This window comes from Chlorocebus sabaeus, chromosome 13 (genome assembly GCF_047675955.1).
Source record: "Chlorocebus sabaeus isolate Y175 chromosome 13, mChlSab1.0.hap1, whole genome shotgun sequence".
Classification (NCBI taxonomy): Eukaryota; Metazoa; Chordata; class Mammalia; order Primates; family Cercopithecidae; genus Chlorocebus; species Chlorocebus sabaeus.
In genome coordinates, this window is record NC_132916.1 from 42719015 (window position 1) to 42740387 (window position 21373).

Consider the following 21373-nt stretch of genomic DNA (forward strand, 5'->3'; position numbering starts at 1 on the left):
AATTAGAAGGGAAGCAGTTATTTAATGATTACAACTTAGTTTGTCTAATTTTCTTCACCTGAATTCGTCTTTCTACTCCAAAACTTAAAAGCACTATAAAGAGACCATCCCAAACAAAGTTAATCAAGAAGTAGGGCTTTCCAGTGTATATGCAAATTTTGCTCGTTAGTAGCCTTCTCTCTCTACTATGTACTAGAAAGAAGATTTAAAAACAAATTGTTCTCAACAGTGTGTCCCCAACCTCCCTACCCTACTCTGCATTGCTTTGAGGCTAAGAAAAACACCTTGTTTAAACTAGAGGTTTGTCCAAGCAGAATAAAAAGCAGGAATCAGTATTTACTCCTTGAAATTTGCCCAATTATCTCTATCACACCTACTCTAGCTTGGAATAGTATACTCAGTTCCACTGGACAGCTCCAATTCTGTGTAAAGACACCAGCTGGAGAAACAACTGCCTGATTCTGTTTTCCTATAATGACAAACATTTGAAAACTAAAACGTGATAGTATTTGAAAAATTAGGTTTCCTATTTTTAATCACTTGAATGGATAAATCACAAATTTCTAATTCAATCACAATGATTCTTCTGTTTTGATTATGTGGTTTAAATACATAGTCAAAATGATAAGAACTGTGTCCAAAATAAGAATAAAAAAGGAACATGCGATATCTTAAAGGTTCTCCTATGAATGCAGCATGTTAGGGTTCTATGTTTTGAGATCATACTCATATTTGTGAGGTTCCTGGACAAGTGATTTCCTTATCCTTTCATAGCCTATGTTCATTTATTCTATTTGTTTTTATTAGCAATAGTAATGAATAATAATTTTACACTTTTTACTCTAGGGAAAATTTGCAATTTTTAGTAGAATTAATTTGTTTCAGAAAATGCTGATGATAAAAAATAGATGACAGGATTTGTATCAGAAAATAAGTTTCCTTGTTAAAACAAGCTACAGAAAATTGTCTTAGAATAGCAACATTCCCAGATTAAGAAATGTTCACATTTACATGGTATTACCTAGACCAACTGGGGGCTGTATACTATTTTTCTTTATATATGCTATCATCATAAAGTGCTTTCTATAAACTGATTAATGAGTAAGTCTTGACACATAATTTTTTCAAAAAAATAAGTACATCTGATTTATAAACCTAAATACATCATCAATCACCAAAACTTTACAAATGACTGTAGTTCCACCTTCTCATCATACAGATGAAGAAACTGAGGCCCAGAGAAATTAAGTGAAAAAATCATCCAGGTTCTAAATCTAACAGAACAAAATCTAAGGCCTCATATGGCCAAGTTGACGTTCTTTCTATTATACCTATGCTAGCGTTTTTGTTTCTGTTTCCAAGTTTCTTTAGATTATGTTCTGCTTTATTTTTATGCCCATTTAACAAATGAAAAGAACAAGCTAGGTACAAGGTTTTCAGATTTACACGTTAATTAGTCTCAAATGCTTTGTAAGTTTTGTTTACCAACAACACTTTTCAGGTTTGTCACATTTCTGCCTATTAACTTGCAGGAAAAAGGAAAAGCAAAACAATCTGTGGACACTTGTCATATGCTTGTTGCAAGTGTGCTACTGTACTCATAACATCCACTGGAGGGAAGCAAACACTAGATTTTGAGCCTTACCTGCATTGGTGTTTCACTTCCTTGTCGAAAGTCTTCAATTTGCTGCTGTTGCCAAGGAGCTAAACTGTAAGAATCCTCTGTATTTCTACCTTCCAAAGGATTTGTCCGCAGCTGCTCTGTAAGCCACATCTGAGTCCTTACAGAAGGCTGAATGGGAACTCCACCTACTGCCTGTTGACCAAGCATTAAATATTTTGGAGGTTCAAAAGCCTCTGAGCTTGTCATAATGGGCTTGCTTTCAGGTAAGGCACTATATGTCATGTCTACAGTCTGTCTCCTAAGAGTTGAGGAAGAGGCTCTAAAGTCCTCCTTGCTACAGCTCTCAAATTTATATTTGCAGTCCAGAGTTGATGACCTTTTTTTATTTACTTCCTTGTCCTCTAACTTAAGCATCTCCATACTATCATGTAAACAGCTAGGCCCAACTGTCCTCAGTTGTGATGTTAAAGCCTTAGCCCTCCCTATCTTCTCCAAACCATTCCTTGACTCTTCTCTGCATACAGTGCCACCCTGGCCACAGTTATCCGGGGCAGTGAGTTTGGATAAAGATGACCATTTCCGAAGTGGCCGGAAGTCCTTCATGTCTAGTGAAGAGTCCTGCTCCCCCCTACTGTGGTTTCCCAATGTTTGCATGAGGCTTGTACTCCATTTTGAGCCATCTGGTGTCAAGGATTCCCTAAGTTTGGAAATTGAAGCGCTGGAATTAGACGGCATCACATGGGCAGTAGGAAGAGTAATCAATGATTGACTAGGTTTAAAAGATAATGTGCCACTTGAAGTTGAATGATCTGGAAAGAAAAAAGATGGTCAAATTAGTTAAAATTAACAGACAAAAGAGAATGAGATAAAATGCAAAATGCCAAAAGAAAAATCTGAACCTGGATTCATACCACAAGCTTTTCTCTTTTTTTTTTTTTTTTTTTGAGATGGAGTTTTAGCTCGTCGCCTAGGCTGCAGTGCAGTGGCAAGATCTCAGCTCACTGCAACCTCCGCCTCCTGAGTTCAAGCGATTCTCCTGCCTCAGCCTCCCAAGTAGCTGGGATTCCAGGCGCCCACCAGCACGTCCAGCTAATTTTTTGTATTTTTAGTAGAGATGGGGCTTTGCCATGTTTTGGCAGGCTGGTCTCGAACTCCTGACCTAAGGTGATCTGCCTGCCTCAGCCTCCCAAAGTGCTGGGATTACAGGCATGAGTCACCGTGCCCAGCCCAGCACAAGCTTTTCAAAAAGATTTCCTCAAAATGAGTAAATTACTATTATCCTTTTACCTGAAACAAGTCAACATACTTTCAAATTGGATTTTCTAAATATGGATACATAATATACAGTCTTTTACCATCTACTGTACTTACAGGTGAAAAGTTATTTAAAATAGGTTTATATTTACCCTAATTAAAGCATTGTATCTTTAAAAGGAAAAATACAACTCCTTACTGAGAGGTCTTATTCATAATCTAGCAATGAAGTCTCAGACACAACTTTGTCAGAAAAATGGTATTTTTCAGTGTCTTTCCTGAACTGTGAAAATCTATGCCAGATCTGAACATTTTAGAACCTCCCCAAACTCTAATTGAAATGAGAAATGAGTAAAGGTGTTCCTTCAATAATGAAAAATAGTCCCAAAGGGTTCACTTCCAGTATCATTTAATGGCATATATATATGTGTGTGTGTATACATATGTATGAATATATATGTGTGTATATATATTTATATTCACCCCAAGCTAGAACCTTAGAGTCTACTTTGATTCCTTTCTCTTTATATTTACTAAATCCCCAAGTTACACATTTTTACCTCCAAAATAGCTGAATTTCTATTACCTTAGGTGAGGCCCTCACATTACACTCTCCTATACAAATGAATAGTTTCAATAGACTAAATGAAAGGCTGAAAGATAAATAAGGGTTTAAATACTCAATAAATTCACCATCAAGTGCCATGTTATCATCATATATATCAAATTAAAACCAAAGACTATAATTTTGTAATCAAGGGATATCTAGAAAGGGGGGTAGCAACTTAAATTAGTGTGTGGGTAGGAAGTGAGTGATGGAGACCTTTGCAATTTATTCTGTATCTCTCCACACTGATCGACTCTTATACCAGAAGATACTTATTACTTGTATTCTCTTATATTGTCTTATGGAAAAATTTATGTTGATAAAGTTGTAAGAAAATTCATATTAAAACGAGCCAGGTAGACTAATTCAAAAAATAAAATTCCAGTGGGTATTGGCACAGATTTTGTTAACCTGAACATGAAATGGGAAAAACATTACAAATGAAGGAATATGAGCAAAAGCATTGTAGGGGATATTTATCATATTCAAGACTGCCTATCAGCTTCTAAAGAAACTTCCTGCATTCAGGAAAATTCTCACATTACTGACTCCATCCCTCCCAAAATATATTTCAGACCTCAAAATCCCAGTACACCCTGCAACTACGATACAGACATTCAGAGGCAGCAGCACAAAATTGCGGTTTTGGAAGTAAGTCACGTGATAAAATGGACTCAGTGTGGAGCTACCATTTTTGGGTACTATAGGCAACAGCAGAGGCATCACCTTTCAACAACAGCAGTGACAGACGTGGCCCCACAGTGGCTGCAGAATCAAAATTTCTATCCCACTGGCAGGAGCTAGGCAACTTGGTGGCGGAAGACTGATAGTTCTCATATATGATTTGAGGCATGTTATTTGGAAGCTTATCCTTAAGCCTGGTTCTCCAGCCTTCCTAAAAATTCCTTTAGGAAGCACCAAATATCCTTAAGTAAATTTCCTATGTGCTCAACCAGCCTGTAAACAACTTCTGCTAATTGAAAACACTAAATTATCCAATCATGAAGCCAAAAGAATGTGGCTGTATAAGAAGAAAAATAAATCCATGTACCTACAGTATGGAGTTAAAGTACCAAGGAAAGTTGTCAAGGTAATGGATAGGTAAAGGTGAAGCAGAATTATACACATCTTCAAATGCTCTGTAAGTAAAGAGCGTGGCCTTCATTCAGCATGAAACATGGTATCACTGAGTTTCCAAACAAGGGAGTGAATGATATGATCAAAATTGTACTTAAAATGACTGATTATTCTGACAGCAGAGTCGCCAATGGATTAAAGCAAAACAACTGGCAAACACAGTGATTAACAGACTATTCTGGTAATCAGGAGAACAAGAAAATAAAGGGGAATATGCTACTGAGGGTTGGTTCTAAATAGAAACAGGACATCCCCAAAAGTTTATGGAACATTTGTATTCACATATTATAGCATTATATATATCTTACATATATTTTTATTAATATTAGTAAGGGAGTACTTATACTAAAATAATCAGAGCCTCTAAAAGATATCTTAAAAAATTAAAAAATTAGTCTTGTATCAAGTTGCAGATAAAAATATAGAGCAAAGGTTAAGTAAAACAGTTTTTATTTCATAGACTAAAATATAGGGCTGGGTGCAGTGGCTCACACCTGTAATTCCAGCAATTTGGAAGGCCAAGGCAGGTGGGTTACTTAGAGGTCAGGAGCTCAAGAACACCTTCACCAACAATAATGAAACTCCATCTCTACTAAAAATACAAAACTTAGCCAAGTGTGGTGGCGGGCGCCTGTAATCCCAGCTACATAGGAGGTTGTGGCAAGAGAATGGCTTGAACCTGGAGGTTCAAGGTTCCTAGAGGCGGAGATTGCAGTAAGCAGAGATCATGCCACTGCACTGCAGCCTGGGTGACAAAGCTAGACTCTGTCTCAAAAAAAAAAAAAAAAAAGAAAAATATAGAGCCTTTTTAGATTCAAATTCTGGCTCTATCACTCAGTAGTTATGCGTGCTCAAACATGTTATTTAACAGTTACCTCCTCCATACAATGGAGATGACAACAGTGAGAATTAAACCAAAACACATAAAATATATAGAAGAATTCCTGGCAGAAAGCAAAATGTTATTATTATGTCATTAAAAAGCTACAAGTAAATGTGAATTTCAATGTAACAAACCAAGGATAAATACCCATACATATAAAGAGCTCCAACAAATTAACAACAACAACAAAAAAATACCCTAGCAACTCAATTTTAAAATAGGCCAAAAAAAAAAAATCAATAAGCAAATCAACAAATAAGAAACACAACTAGAGAACATATATTTTTTTTAAAAATCCTCAAACTCACTAATAGTAAAGGTACATTCTCTATCATACTCAGAAAACTATTAAAGGCTGCAAATATACTACAGTGATGAGAACGTAAACTGTTATAGTCTTTGGAAAAAGAGAAGCAATTTGTATATATCACTGTTTAAAATATGAATACACATACGTGAACATACATATCTAGATATGTAGAAATGTGCAGAGAAAAGATCCGAAAGAATACACACAAACCTTAATAAACAAAGGTAACCGCTACATAGTGGAAAGGGGGCAAAAGGAGAAAAATACTTCCACATTTTACTTTATACAATATCTTATTTTAATTGTTTTCCAAGGAATATAACTTGACCATGTGGTCAAACTTCTGCACAGGTATTCTGTTGTTCTGTGACCTCGAAGAGTTTAAAATACTTCTAAAGTATGAATAATATAAATAGGTAATTTTCTCACTTTCCATGTCACAGCGGAATACTATAAGACCCAGTTTGGCTGCTTCTTGTATCCAATAATGTGCTACTTTCCAATCTGACTTTACTAACTCAGTACTTTCCAAATGCAAAGAAAAATCAGCAATGAATGAAAAATCAATTTCACATCAGATTAGTGTTTATTCCCTAAATCTGAAAGCAGTTGATATATGCTGTCCATAGACTATTATACTGAATATAGAATTTATTCCTAAAATTCCCTTATTGCAAATTCTCAAATCTTAGCATTAAAAAAGTTGCCTGAGAGCTGATGCCCTACTCCAAGAGATTATGATCCAGTAAAAGTAGAGAAGGGCCTAGGAAATACCACTTCTAAATAAGTGATTCTGCTGCTTCATTTATTATAACATCATTCCATATGGGTCTGATTCCAGTTCTGAAGTCTTTAAGCTTAAATATCCCAAGTTCAACCATAACCAGTATCTAAGTTCTAGTGTAAAATCTGATTAACTGTGACATTCAGAATTCATTACTGTCAAAACTAAGGATTGAAGTTTTGTCTACTGACATACATATGCACATAAACACACATGCACACATAACACATAAATGAAAAAAGAATACTTGAAAGAATTAAATATTTAGTATTTATAAGAGAATTAAACATAAGAATTAAAATTTTTAAATTAAATATTTAAGAATATATGAACAAAGAATTAAATATTTTCCCCCAGTATGAGTATCTAGCTGGGAAAGGGGTCATCATTATATCTTAGGCAGAAATAAGTCCAGAAAATGTTAACTTTAACAATTTCAACACTTAAAAATGTTATTTTGCCCTAAGGAAACACAGTTAATTAGAGGTAGATATAATGCAATTCCTAATGTGCTTGATTAGGCTACCTAATTGTAGCCACAAATCCCAAATGCAAGTTATTACTACAGTATCTAGCCCACATCTAAGTTACAACAGTGATATCTGAAACCAACAGAAGGTATTCCTTTTAAAAACTCAAGAATGTGGTTTACAGCATTGACAGTAGGCACAGATGAGCTAATGGTTTCAGACAGATTTAAGTTTTAAAGGCCAGAATATAAGAAAGAGACATTGCTATAACCTGATAATGCAAGTGACTTATATTTAAGACAAAATATTTCTCAATTCCAGACAAAAACCCAATCTTCCGTTCCACTGTCATGTTATTCTCATCTGGTATTAAATGAAAACACTGACTATCTTCTCTTATATACAGAGATGGTGTCTCTCTCACTCTCTCTCTCTCTCTCTGCTCTATCCTTCTGGTAGTAATAAAGAATTAAATGCAAAAAAAGACCACTCCCTCCCACCCTCCAGATCTATATTATAGCAATAAATCATGAGTCTTCACAGTTTAAAAAATAATCAGTAAACTATACAACCCTGTATCAAAACATTGATTTAAAATAACATTTCATATACTTATCAGTCTACATAAAATATTATAACAAATATTTTATTTTTAAAAAACTTTTTTATTTAACCACAAAGGCAATTTTGTTTTGTTTGAGACAGAGTTTCACTCTTGTTGCCCAGGCGGGAGTGCAAAGGCATGATCTCAGCTCACCACAACCTCTGCCTCCCAAGTTCAAGCAACTCTCCTGCCTCAGCCTCCTGAGTAGCTAGGATTACAGGCATGCACCATCACACCTGGTAACTTTGTATTTTTAGTAGAGACGGGGTTTCTTCATGTTGGTCAGGCTGGTCTCGAACTCCCAACCTCACATGATCTGCCCGCCTTGGCCTCCCAAAGTGCTGGGATTATAGGCGTGAGCCACCACTCCTGGTCCAGGCAATAATTTTTACACAACACAATGAGTTTTTTCTCTTCCTGCTAATGCCATAATCATACCATGTTACATAGAAAAAAAAAAAAGAAAACAAAAACATTTTATGTTACATGTAACCCATTCTTTAAAAAAAAAAATGACCGTATTGGGAGCCCAAAGTTGCCAGGTCACGAGGTCAAGAGATCAAGATCATCCTGACCAACATCGTGAAACCCTGTCTCTACTTTAAAAAAAAAAAAAAAACTAGTGGGGTGTCGTGGTGGGCACCTGTAGTCCCAGCTACTTGGGAGGCTGAGACAGGAGATTCACTTGAACTCAGGAGGCGGAGGTTGCAGTGAGCCGAGATCATGCCATCGTGCTCCAGTCTGGAGACAGAGCAAGACTCTGTCTCAAATAAATAAATAAACATTTCAAAGTATTCTCCATATTTTTAGGTAAATATATTTTAATATTCTAAACCACACACTGCTAGGAACGGGGCTATATAAAGTAATTAGTCATCTGAAGAGTCTCCTAGGAATGTATTATGTACCAGGCATTATACTATGTAGAAAAGACAATACAAATATATTAATCTCAATAAAAATATGAGGCCAGGCATGGTGGCTCATGCCTGTAATCCCAGCACTTTGGGAGGCCAAGGTGGGCGGATCACCTGAGGTCAGGAGTTAGAGACCAGACTGGCTAACATGGTAAGACACATTTCTATTAAAAATTTTAAAAAATTAGCCAGGCGTAGTGGCGTGCACCTGTAATCCCAGCTACTAGGGAGGCTGAGGCAGGAGAATCACTTGAACCCAGGAGGCAGAGGTTGCAGTGAGCCGAGATTGCGCCATTGCACTCCAGCCTGGGTAACAAAAGCGATACTCCCTCTCAAAAAAAAAAAAAAATACGAATTAGATCTTCCGCTAAGGGCTTACAATTTCACAGCTGCAGAGCAGGACTAAAGCTTATGAAGAAACTGCAAAACATCAGACAATGAGAAGTGGTGAACCATGGAGAAAGGGCAAACTATTCACAAAACAACTATCAACGATAGTCAACTTCTCAACAGCAATAATGGAATCCAGAACACAACAGACTAATATCTTCAAAGAGTTGAGTAAACAACTGACATCCAAAAATTGTTTTTGCAGGGAAACTAAACTGTCTTTCCCAATAGAAAAACATATTTTCAGTTAAGCAAAAACAGAATTTGCAGACTCACTGAAAGAACTGCTAAAGTTCCTTGAGTTTATTTCAGAATAAAGAATAATGAATTCTGAGTTGAAAAAAGGAAGAGCAAAGAGAGAAATGGTAAACTTGAGATTAAAAATCTAAAAAAACAGTAACAATAAAATCAGTATCCAACATGTGGGTAAAATAAAAAATATATATACTTAGCAACCATGACATATAACTCACAAAAGGGGTGGCTGGCATTCCAACATTTTATAGTCCTCATATTTACCAGAAGAGAAGAAAGATTCTGATTACCATTATAGATAGTCAGTCAAGTTATGGGTATATATTATAAATCTCTACATTAGAAACCGGAAGATACATAGAGATGGTGTGACTGGATAGTCACAGGCAAAAGAATAAAGTTAGACCCCTATTTCATAGTACCCATGAATATTAATTCAAATGAATCAATAGGCCTAAATATAACAGCTAAAACTACAAAACTCTTAGAAGAAACTACATAAAATACATAGAAGAAATCTTCATGACCTTGAGTTAGGCAATAGTTTCTTAGGTACAACACCAAAAGCCCAAGAAACAAAAGAAAATAAAGTTGAACTTCATCAAAATTTAAAAACTTTTTGTTGCAAATAGCATCATCAAGAAAGTTAAAAGACAACTCACATAACTGGGAGAAAATCGTAGCAAATCCTGTATCTGATAGGGACTTTTATATAATATTACATAAAGAACCCTTAAACTCTGTAATAGAAACACAAATGACCCTATTTTAAAATGGGCATAAATTATGAGTAGACATTTATCCACAGAAGATATACAAACGGCCTTATTTACAAAGCACATGAAAAGAGGCTCAACATCATTTGTCATCAGAGAAATGCAAATCAAAGCCACAATGATAGTAAAGTGCCTTATTAAAACACACACACACACACACACACACACAATGAGATACCCCCTCATATCCATTAGGACGACTAGACTCAAAATGACAGATAAATGTTGGCAAGGATGTGGAGAAACTGGAATCCTCATATGCTCCTGGTAGGAATGTAAAATGGTGCAGCCCCTTAGGAAACAATCTGGTAGTTCCTCAGAAAGTTAAACACAGAGTTACCATATGACCCAGCAATTCCACTCCTAGGTGTATACCCAAGAGAAATGTAAACGTATGTTCACACAAAAACATATACAAGAATATTCATAGAGGCACTATTTTTAAGAACAAAAAGGTAGAAATAATCCAAATTTCCATCAACCAATGAGCAGATAAGTAAAATGTGGGATTACCCATACAATGGTATATTATTTTGCAATAAAATGAAGTCCTGATATATGCTACGGTTCACACCTGTAATCCCAGCACTTTGGGAGGCCAAAGCAGGCAGATCACACGAGGTTGGGAGTTCGAGACCAGCCTGACCAACATGGAGAAACCTCGGAGAACCGCTTGAACCCAGTGGCAGAGGTTGTAGAGAGCCCAGATAGCACCATTGCACTCCAGCCTGGGCAACAAAAGTGAAACTCCATCTCAAAAGAAAAAAAACAAACAAACCGAAAACGTTATGCTGTGTGAAAGAAGTTGGTAACAAAGGACCACATAATAGATTATTCCATTTATGTGAAATGACTACAATAAAGAAATCTATAGAGACAGAAAGATTAGTGGTTGCTTAGGTCTGGGAGTAGGGGACGGGGGTAGCAGCTAACAGGTTTCTTTTAGGGGCAGGATGAAAATGTTCTAAACTCAAATCATGGTAATGGTGGCATAATTCTGAAAACACATTGAAAAACATAAAATTGTATACTTTAAATGGGCAAACTATATGGTATGTTAATTGTATCACAATAAAGCTAACTTTTTTAAAGATAGTGTATAACTTCTAATAGACGAAAGAAATGGCATAAAGAAGAGTCAACCAAAAGAAGGCAAGATAGAAAAAACTTGAGAAAGGCAGAATAGAAGACATACAATATGGTGATAAATACATGAAAAAAATGCATGAAAATATAACAATCATCACAGTAAGTGAAAGGCCATTCAAAAGACAAGCACTGCCCAAATATTTTTAATCCAGCTAAACGTATACAAGAGGCACACCTAAAATAATTAAATCCTATTTTGGTATTATGGTATCTGCATAGAGTCTAATTATAAGAAAAATCACACAAAAATAATTGTCAAGAACATTAGGAGAACTATACCTCAGGTATCTGTATCACGAAAAGCATGCTTTCCTGTGCTTTTATTTGTTATATCTCGATAATAAGACACTTTTGTTTGTTTCCATATAGGCAAGTGATTGACCTATTCTTTCAGCAACTGTACATAACAGCAATAGTATGCAATTCTGTGTAAATCTTAGTTCTCATTTTATGATCTAACCACAATTACAAATAACCTTGTTTTCTTCACTATTTTATATTTTCATTTGTATCTTCAGAAGCTATTTCAAATCTTCAGACAGAAAAAAAATTACTTATTTAAAATAATTATAGGAATATACCAAGTCCTTTTTGTACACTGTCTCTTAGCAACCATTAATAATAAACCAAGAAATTTATTCTTATATGCTTTTATAAAGCAAGATGAAAAGCTGGTGTTAAGGACAATAAGTTCTTCTTCAAAGCTCCCTTGGTCTCTCACTCTGTACGCAGCCCTTCCTGCTCCACCTGTAATAAGTTCATGTTCCTCAGCTTAATCTGTAACTAACAAACCTCTTACTCTGTAAACAACTCTTTGTCGGCCCAGACATGTCCAAACATTCCTTGAACTTGTTCTGTAGGCAATTCTTCCCACCTCAGCAACAGTCTCTCCCTCCCTTCCTCTCTTAGCAAATTGCACGCTCACCATAGTTAGAAAGTTTAAGTCTTAGCCAATCAGGTTAGATTGTTTGGTCCAACCCCAGCCAATGGGGAAAGGACACAGAAACAGGAACTGCCTTAGGGATAAAAACCCTTCTCTCCTTTGTTCCATGCGCTCTTGTGATCATTACTGAGGCAGGCACCACCCTTCTGCAGAAGTAAATTGCCTTGCTAAGAAATCGTTTTGCCTGAGAGATGGTTCTTCTTTGCAGCACCGAGCTGAAGAAGAAGAACCCGTCCGGGATACCATTCTCCTACGGGGAAGGGTCTCCAGTCACCTCTCATGAGAAGTGTCCTGCTGCCTCACTGCAGTGGCCTCAGGGGTAGGGAATCAGAACCCACCTGGCGTGAAGAATAAACCCAGACTCTCAGCAACACAAGAAGAAAAAGCCTATAGTACAGATACCACGGTGACGAGGTAACTCTGTGCACAGACCAAGGTAAGAAAAGCCGGGGGGCGGGCAGCAAAGTACTTCCTTGGTGTTGAGGACATCCTGGAGGTTGAAAGTGTGTGAATGAGACACACAATTAAGTGCGAAGCGAGTGTATAGTCCAGATCCATGGTTCTGTGGTCACCTGATATGGCTTAGGGTAGCTTTTCTGTCGAGGGTTTATATTGACCTAAATTCCTACCAGGGAAGTGGCCAGAGGATGAAGCGAAAGCAAAGGCATGCAAGAAACCTCCAATTGGTGGGGCGGGGGGGTGAGCCTCCAGGGAAAAGGTGCAAGAAATTTCTAGTAAAGAGAGGTTGAACCCCACATACACTCAGGAAACTCGGGTTGAGTCCCTAGAGAAAGGGTGCAAGAAATTTCTATTAGGAGAGGTTGAGCTCCACTGACTCAGGAAGACTCAAGAAGCACCTAAAACTTCCAGGATGGGAAATACCCCAGACAAGGCAGGGAATAAAAAGGAAAAGACAGACAATATAATTCCTTCTGATAGTTCTCTAGGTCTCATGTTAAAATATTGGAGAGATAATGAAAGCACCAAACATAAAAAGAAGCAACAAATAATCAAATATTTTGCTTTAAACCAAAGAACCTATTCTCAAGCCTTCAGTTTTCTGGCCAAGGTTTGAGTCCAGTGAGGACTGGACTTCTCAACTTTTAATAGAATATGTCAATGACAATAGTCCTGTTTCCCAGGAGGAAATAAATTATGCCTTGTGTTGGCGGCAGGTGCCTGTCATCCTATATCCCCTAAAAACTACAGGAGACAAGCCAGAAACTATTTCCCCTTTAGATCACCTTCCCCTGCCAAACACTTCTAACTTCCCTCCCCTTCAAGCAAATGCAAAAAAAATTAGGAGCTGAAGAAAACCCAGAAGGAAAGTGGGTATTACCAGATGGAAGGGAAATGTTGTCTAAACCTCTTGAGAGAAATATTGTCTCAGCTTCATCAAGGAACTCATTGGGGTCCTCAAGCTGTATGTGATGCAGTCCTTAGAGTCTATGAGTGCACAGGAATACACACCTTCGCTAGGTAAGTAGTGGACAGTTGCACGGTGTGCAGAAAAACTAATCAATGAACCCTAAAAAAACAACCTCCCGGGAGAAGAAATCCAGGGTTAAGGCCATGCCAAAGAGTCTAAATTGACTATACTGAAATGCCCCCAGTAGGCCACCTCAAGTATTTACTAGTAATAGTAGACCACCTTACCCACTGGGTGGAAGCTCTCCCCTTCCCAAGGACAACAGCCAGTAGTATAGTCAAAGCCCTATTAGAACATATACCCAGGCACTAGAAATAAAATAGGAATATCATACTCACTGGAACCTGTCCTCATCAGGGAAAGTAGGGAAAAAAATGAATCAAACTCTAAAAACATCACCTAACCAAATAAATTCTGGAAACCTGATTACCATGGACAAGTTGCCTGCCTATTGCCTTAACAAGAATCCAAACTGCCCCCCTCAAAAAGACCTTGGTCTGTCTGTCTCTTTCCTCCTTCAGGACTCAAGGCCTCCTAGCGAGATTACGTCCTTGTCAAAGGTTGGAAAGAGGGAAAGCTCAAATACACCTGGGAAGTACCTTACCTGGTGCTCCTAACAACTGAAATAGCAGTCCAGAAAGCCGAAAAAGGGTGAACCCCCCACACTTGAGTGAAGAAGGCCCCACCTCTGGCAAAGTCACGGACCATCACTCCAGGACCAACAGCCTCAAAACTAACATTCAAACGGGTTTGTCTTTTTCTCCTCCCCTTAGCTACTCAAGGATATCTTACTGTTAATGTAACTATGCTTGTCTAGTCTTACCTTGTGGAGATCTCCAAAGTCAAAAGACAGTTAGCTTGTGCAGAAAAGTACTTCTGCCCCTCTGTGGAAAGAGTTAATACTCCCATGTCTTATGTATGGTGGGAATTCTCAGAGGAAGAGTTAGGCAATTGGGGGTTATGTTCTCAGTGGGCAGATGTCCTATGGACTACTAAACATCAGGGTTGGACCTCCTCACAGGGTTGCACTGCCCTAAAACCATAACTACACTTCACCAAAGGGGCCACCCCCTCTGATTGCCAATCTAATCATTGCAACCCAGTACTTACCCATTGTAAAAATTAAAGATTTAAAGCCAACTGTAGCCATTGAAACACGGTACCAAGATGCAAATGCCTGGCTGGAATGGGTTAAATATTCCATCTGAACACTAAACAAAAGCAATTGTTACGCTTGTGCGACAGGTAGGCCAGAAACCCAAATTGTCCCCTTTCCACTTGGATGATCCTCTGACCAACCGGGCATGAACTGTATGGTAGCCCTCTTCCAAAATCCCACGGCCTGGGACAATAAGGCATGTCAAACCCTCTTGCTGCTATTCCCAGAAGTGAAAAGCCCTGCAGGTCAGCCCCTGAGGGCTATCCAACCCCCTACTACAAATATCAATTTCACCTCATGTCTCACAGCAAGGGGAAAACTTGGCATTCCTTGGGAGTCTAATGGGATGCAGTGAATCTAAGCCTTTTCAAGAGCTAACCAATCAGTCTGCCCTTGTTCATCCCCAAGCGGATGTATGGTAGTACCACAGTGGACCACTACTGGGTACTCTGCCAAGTAACTGGAGCAGCACTTGTGCTCTAATCCAATCAGCAATCCCTTTCACTCTGGCATTTCATCAACCAAGCAAAAAGGACAATCGTGAAAAAAGAAGTACCCCCCACAGGTCCTTTGACCCTCACATTTATATAAATGCCATTGGAGTTCCACAAGGGGTGCCAAATGAATTTAAAGCCCAAAATCAAATAGCTGAAGGATGTGAATCTATATTGTTCTTGTGGGTAACTATAAAGAAAAATGTAAACTGGATAAATTACATTTACCATAATCAACAGCAGTTTGTCAGTTATACTAGGGATGCCATTAAAGGAACAGCTGAACAATTAGGCTTCACCAGCCAGATGGCCTGGGAAAACAGAATAGCCCTGAACATAATATTAGTTGAAAAAGGTGGGGTCTGTGTCATAATTGGGGCCCAATGCTTTTATCAGTAACAACACAGCACCCGATGGAACAATTACAAAAGCCTTACAGAGCCTTACCACCCTAGCAAATGAATTAGCCAAAAATTCTAGAATAGAATTCTAGAATTATTCTCTAGTCTCATGGAAAAAATGGTTTAGAAAATGAAAGGGATTCATAACCTTTACTCCACTTGCAATTGTTACAGGTGTACTCATTCTTGTAGGTTGCTGCATCATAGCTTGTATTCGTAGATCAGTGCAAAGGCTTATAAAAAAAGCCCTCACCAAAACCCCTCTCGATTCTCCTCTACCCTACTCAAATAAGTTCCTACTCCTAAACGAACAAGAAGAACAAACATAAAATATGTTAAACAAATTTGAAGGGGAAGAACTATAAAATCAAAAGGGGGAAACTGTTAAGGACAGTAAGTTCCTCTTCAAAGTTCCCTTGGTCTCTTGCTCTGTACACAGCCCTTTCTGCTTGATCTGTAATGAGCGCTTGTTCCTCAGCTTAATCTGTAACTAGCAAACCTGTCACTCTGTGAACAACTCTGTTGAACCCATACATGTCGAAACACGCCTTGAACTTGTTCTGTAGGCATCTCTTCCCACCTTAGCAACAGACAGTCTCTCCCTCCCCTCCTCTCTTAGCAAACTGTGTGTTCACCATACTTAGAAAGGTTTAAGTCTTAGCCAGTGGGGTTAATTTAGATTGTTTGGTCCAACCCCAGCCAATGGGGAAAGGACACAGAAACAGGAACTGTGTTAGGAATAAAAACCCTTCTCTCCTTTGTTAGGTGTGCTCTTGTGAGCATGACTGATGCAGGCAGCACCCTTCTGTAGAAGTAAATTGCCTTGCTGAGAAAACTTCTTGCCTGAGTGCTACTTCTTCTTTGCAGCACCAAGCACTTCTTTCTAACACTGGTTTTTTGTTTCAGTTTTTTTGAGACAAAGTCTCCCTCTGTCACCCAGGCTGGTGTGCAATGGCGCAATCTTGGCTCACTGTAGCTTCAACCTCCTGAGCTCAAGAAATACTCCCATCTCAGCCCCCCAAGTAGCTGGGACTACAGGCATGTGCCACAACACCTGTCTAGTATTTGTATTTATTGTGGAGACATGGTTTCACCATGATATCCAGGCTGATCTTGAACTCTTAGGTTCAAGCAATCTGCCCCCCTTGGCTTCCCATGGTGCTGGGATTATAGGTGTGAGCCACCATGCCTGGCTGAAAAGCTTTTTTTTAAAAAAACAAAAAGGCATTCTGATCTCTAGCCAGATTACTACCAATTTAAAGGACAATTTGATGTATGGCTCAAAGAGGTCAACAATGCAAAGTAAAATACTTTCCAATTCAGTCAAGGGGCAGGGGTGGGCAGGGGGAAAAAAAAAAAAAAAAACCTCCTTTTTATATTTACCAAAAAAAAAAAAATAGAATTTTTTTCTTGCCTGCCTTTTAAAATGTCATTCAACTCTACTATTTTCTGGACATCTCACACTAGTTTCAATTTAAGATTAAGTCTCATCAGGCAGTTGACCTATAGAGAGCCGTAAGTGTTACTTCTCTCCTACAAAAATTTTTACAAATCAAACTGTCATGGGATTTAAGTTTTGAAAACATAAAGTTTCTTAGAAATAAAACTATTACTTTATGATAGGACAGATAATAAATGATAATCTTGTCCTTAATCTACCTGCACTGTTTGGAGAGCTATGGAGTCAGTAATCTCCCTATATTATAGGAGTTATCAATAAATTATTTTAGGCAGATAGAGAAGACAAGGGGTCCTTGGCAAGCTTTTTTTCTGTTAAGGCAGCTCCAGATACGTTTCTTGCATCGCAGAAAAATGATTTGAAGGGCGGACCAGCAAGCTTTGATATGCAAATGCCAGCCATTAGGAAATGGGTCCACTCAGTATGGCGATATCCACTTTCTTCTTGTCACTACAAGTGCCTAGCATCGTGGCCACCCCCACATCTCCCCACGTTTGTAGAACATCATGGTGCCCTGCATTTGCATATTAAAAGGTTAGGGTGGGAGGGCCAGATTTTTGTGGGTTACATGAATGACATACCTGGTCAACCCAATCTCCTGAGCCCTATGGAAATCAGACACCAGCTCCTCCGCCTCCTAAACTGGCTGTTTTCTGCTTCACTCAAGGTTCCCTCTGTCAGCTTGGAGCCCCCCTCCCTCTGTCTCTGTACGGGGAAGCCTCTTCCTTCTTTCTCGCCAATTTATTAAACTCTCTCTGCTCCTTAAAACCACTCTACGTATATCCATGTCATTTTATTTAAACCAGCGTGAGAAAAGGACCCTGGTGTTGCCCTCCAGTCATCAGAGCCGTATCATTTCCGTGCACTGGCCGGGAATCCGAGGTACAACATTCGTTGGAGTGGTGATTATACAAGTGAGCTTAAAATCTGTTCTATCATTCCAAGGTGCTCTTGGCCTCTATTTTAAAATCAAAAGGCATCCATCTGCTGGTTAGATACATTTATCGTTGGCTGCCGTTCTAAAGACTCAGATGTGAGGCTTGCTGGTAAGAACATGGAGAACCCCCCAATACCCACAGGTCATTGGGAATGTTAGCCATATTTCTAATCAGTTTCCTTTCATGGGGAGACCTCGCCATTGCGCAAGGCTGGAAAAAGTTCTGAGGCAACTGAGCATATCTGGGCAGGGCACACCCTGGTGTGATTCAAAGGTCTCTGGACTAGACCCAGCGTCCAACAGCCCGTTTCTGGTGCTGGCAGAGAATCCTCAGCTATTCAGTCACGAAACTTTCCTTCCTTTTCTATCCACGGTCTCTTACTCTCTCTGCGTTGTGTCGACGGTGTGGGAATTTAGTAACCGGGAGTTTAACTCAGGAACGCAATTGCAATCTTCTAGAACAGAGGGTTCCTCCCAGACAGTGAGCATTTCTCTCTCAGCCCCTTGGTCTGGAGAGCACATGGCATTTCCAGGTCTCTCTACCACTTGTCTGAGGAGCACATAGTATTTCTGAGCCAACAGTGCCACCTAGTGGAATCAGAAATCCTCTACATGAGGCACTTTTTTTTTTTTCAATGCTAACACCGCAGCTTCCTTTTGCACTGCTAGAAATCAGGCTCTGAGCCTCTTACAGGAATGGCAAAATTCTGCTTTCAACAGTTAGGAATTAAATGTCTTCCATAGCCAAATTTTAGTCTCAATATTGTTCCATCAGCAGGAAAACAGCCATTTGGTTCCTACATTCCTTTAACTCACCTTTTCTGTCTTCAACTGAGACAGTACTTAATTAGTAAGGGGATTTTAAGTCCAGAGGTTAACTAGAACCATTTTTCTAAGGGTAAATGCTTTAGCATGGGCCATAATAGCAGGATATAGAGTTGAATCTGGCATAATCCTTGGGGCCTTGCCCAGTTACACAGTTTTCCCTGAGATTTTTTTTTTTTTTTTTTTTTAAGGGAGCTTACAGATCTTTGGGCGAACTGAAGACATCTGGACTGACAGCCCTTGCCACAAAAATCATCTGAGATATTCACCAGGGCCCTATTTCGTCTCTAATTTTTCAAAACTCCATTTGTCAGGTGGACCCTTTTCACTTGGCATGTCAAATTCCAAATGACATCGTAAATGACTAAATATGGTTATCTTTACCCCAAGGATGCCTCTATTATACGTAAAGAAAGGAAACTTCTAAGATATGAGAAAAATCTGCCAGTGTCTCTCACAAGCCACAACTTAGAACCATCCCTTCAAGGAACAGGGCTATATTTTCTTTGTGGTTCCTGGATACACTTAGCCCTCCCAAGGCATTGGAAGAGAACTTGTACTATAGCTCCAGTAGTTCCCAACTTATTATTTTTAAATTCTACTGAGATGGCAGCATCATCTGGGGACATGCCTAACTTTTTCTAGAAACTGTACCATTTTGAATACATCAGACAAAGAGATCTATCATTTCTATGCCCTCATATGGAGATTAACTGGGGAGGGCATGCACATGACAATCTCATCTTAGAAAAACCATGGATGGGAAATTCTACAGCCAGAGGTATATTCTGGTTTATGGGCATTCCCTTTCCTTGAAAGATCAATACTTAATATCTCTCTTATAAAGCAGCGAAGATGGAAAGCAACTGTAGGGGCCATAGAGGCACAACCACAATCTATAGACTCTTCAGCCTCAGTAGGAGCACAGAATAGACGAGCCTTACATGTCCTTACAGCTGAAGTGGGAGGTACCTGTGCACTTTTAAATGAAACACCTAACCAGCAGTTAGGGTGACATCTCAGGGGAGAATGTTACAGGAATTATTAAAAAATTAGTTGGCCACTGCCCTCACTGCCACTGCTGCTGCCGACCTCGCCATGGCTGCTTCGTCTCCGAGGTCAGACTGCTCCCAACGCTATGAACGGAGACAGCATCTTTGCAAAGAGACCCAAGGATGATGCTCAGATATCAGAGAAGAGACACAAACAAGGCCTTCAATGATACTGCCAGATACTTATCTAAGAAAGAGTGGGAAAAGCTGAAAAACTCAGAGAAAAACACCTATGTGTATATGAAGAGAAACTATGAGACCATGACTAAACTAGGTCTCTAGGCCACCCTCCCACCTTTCATGTACAATAAATGGGCTGCAGAATTCCAGGGAATGACTTTGATACAGACTACAACTGTGGGAATCAGGATGAACATCCTCAGATGGCTTTCGGCATGCTACATGGAAACTTTTCAAAGATGATGCCCAAGAAGCCAGCAGAGGAAGGAAATGATTTGAAGGGAGTGCCAGAAGCATCTGGCTCACGAAGCGATGGGAAACAGCTGTGTCCCCTGGGAAAAGAAAGTACCTCTGAGAAGACTAATAAGACATCTGGACCCAAGAAAAGGGGGAATATGTCTGGATCCACAGACTGCAAGAGAGAAAGTATCTAATGATTTATAAAGAGATCAGCAACCCTGAGGAAGATGATGAATAACTCCCCTCAGGGATAGGATGCATGCCCATGATGAGAAACCGAACCTGGTGACCTTTCACCAGCATGGGCATGGCCGCGAACCCCTCGCCATCAGGCGTATAGCAAGTGAAAGCTGGAGTTCACGACAGTAAAAAGTTGAGCGTCATTTTTCTTATAGTGTGCCAAGAGTTTGGTATTAGCATTTTCGTTGTGTTTTCTTACAGTGTGCCATCCTGTTAGATATTTGCATTTTCATTGATGAACAAGACATAGTTAATGCATATTTCTGCTTGTATATCCATGCACCTACCTCAGAAAACACATACTGTCAGGTATTCTCTGCATAGAACAGCACTACCCTCCCCTCTCCCCAGATGTGATTACTGAGGTCAGTTCTAGGTGTTTCAGATTTTTTTCTCTGCATTTAGACACACCACGCGTGCGCGCACATGCAGAACACCACTATAAGCATCTCCATCTGCTTTTCCCCACCACTAATGGGTCCTGGGCAAGCTCCCCTCACTCTGTTTCCTATTCAACGTGCACTGCCTGCTGCAAACTCCCATCATCTGATTCCCCTGTATCGGTCACTGACAGTTAATAAACATTTACAAAGTAAAAAAAAAAAAAAGAATTATTTTAAGCAGATAGGACAAGGGGTTCTTGGCAAGGTTTTTTTCTTTTAAAGCAGCTCCAGAAACGTTCATTGCCTAGCAGAAAAACAGCTCGAAGGGCTGAGCCGGCAAGCTTTGATATGCAAACGCCAGCCATTTGAAACTGGGTCCATTCAATATGGCAATTCCTGCCTCGACTTCTTGTCACCACAAGTGCCTAGCATCATGGCCACTGCCACATAGCCCCACGTGTATAGGATATC

General features: G+C 39.2%; 1 protein-coding gene across 5 annotated transcripts in view; it reads right to left on the minus strand.

The window, feature by feature from the left end:
* The window catches only part of CEP85L (centrosomal protein 85 like), a 233494-nt gene that overhangs the window by 97036 nt on the left and 115085 nt on the right, over nucleotides 1–21373 (minus strand). For 4 of the 5 annotated variants that reach the window (XM_073022433.1, XM_008007220.3, XM_008007222.3 and 1 more), the window contains one exon: nucleotides 1646–2433. In XM_073022433.1, coding sequence (XP_072878534.1) covers nucleotides 1646–2433 — 788 coding nt within the window. Of the gene's footprint in view, nucleotides 1–1645; nucleotides 2434–10585; nucleotides 16885–21373 lie in introns of those variants that run through there. The other variant, XM_073022435.1, reaches the window with a different exon arrangement.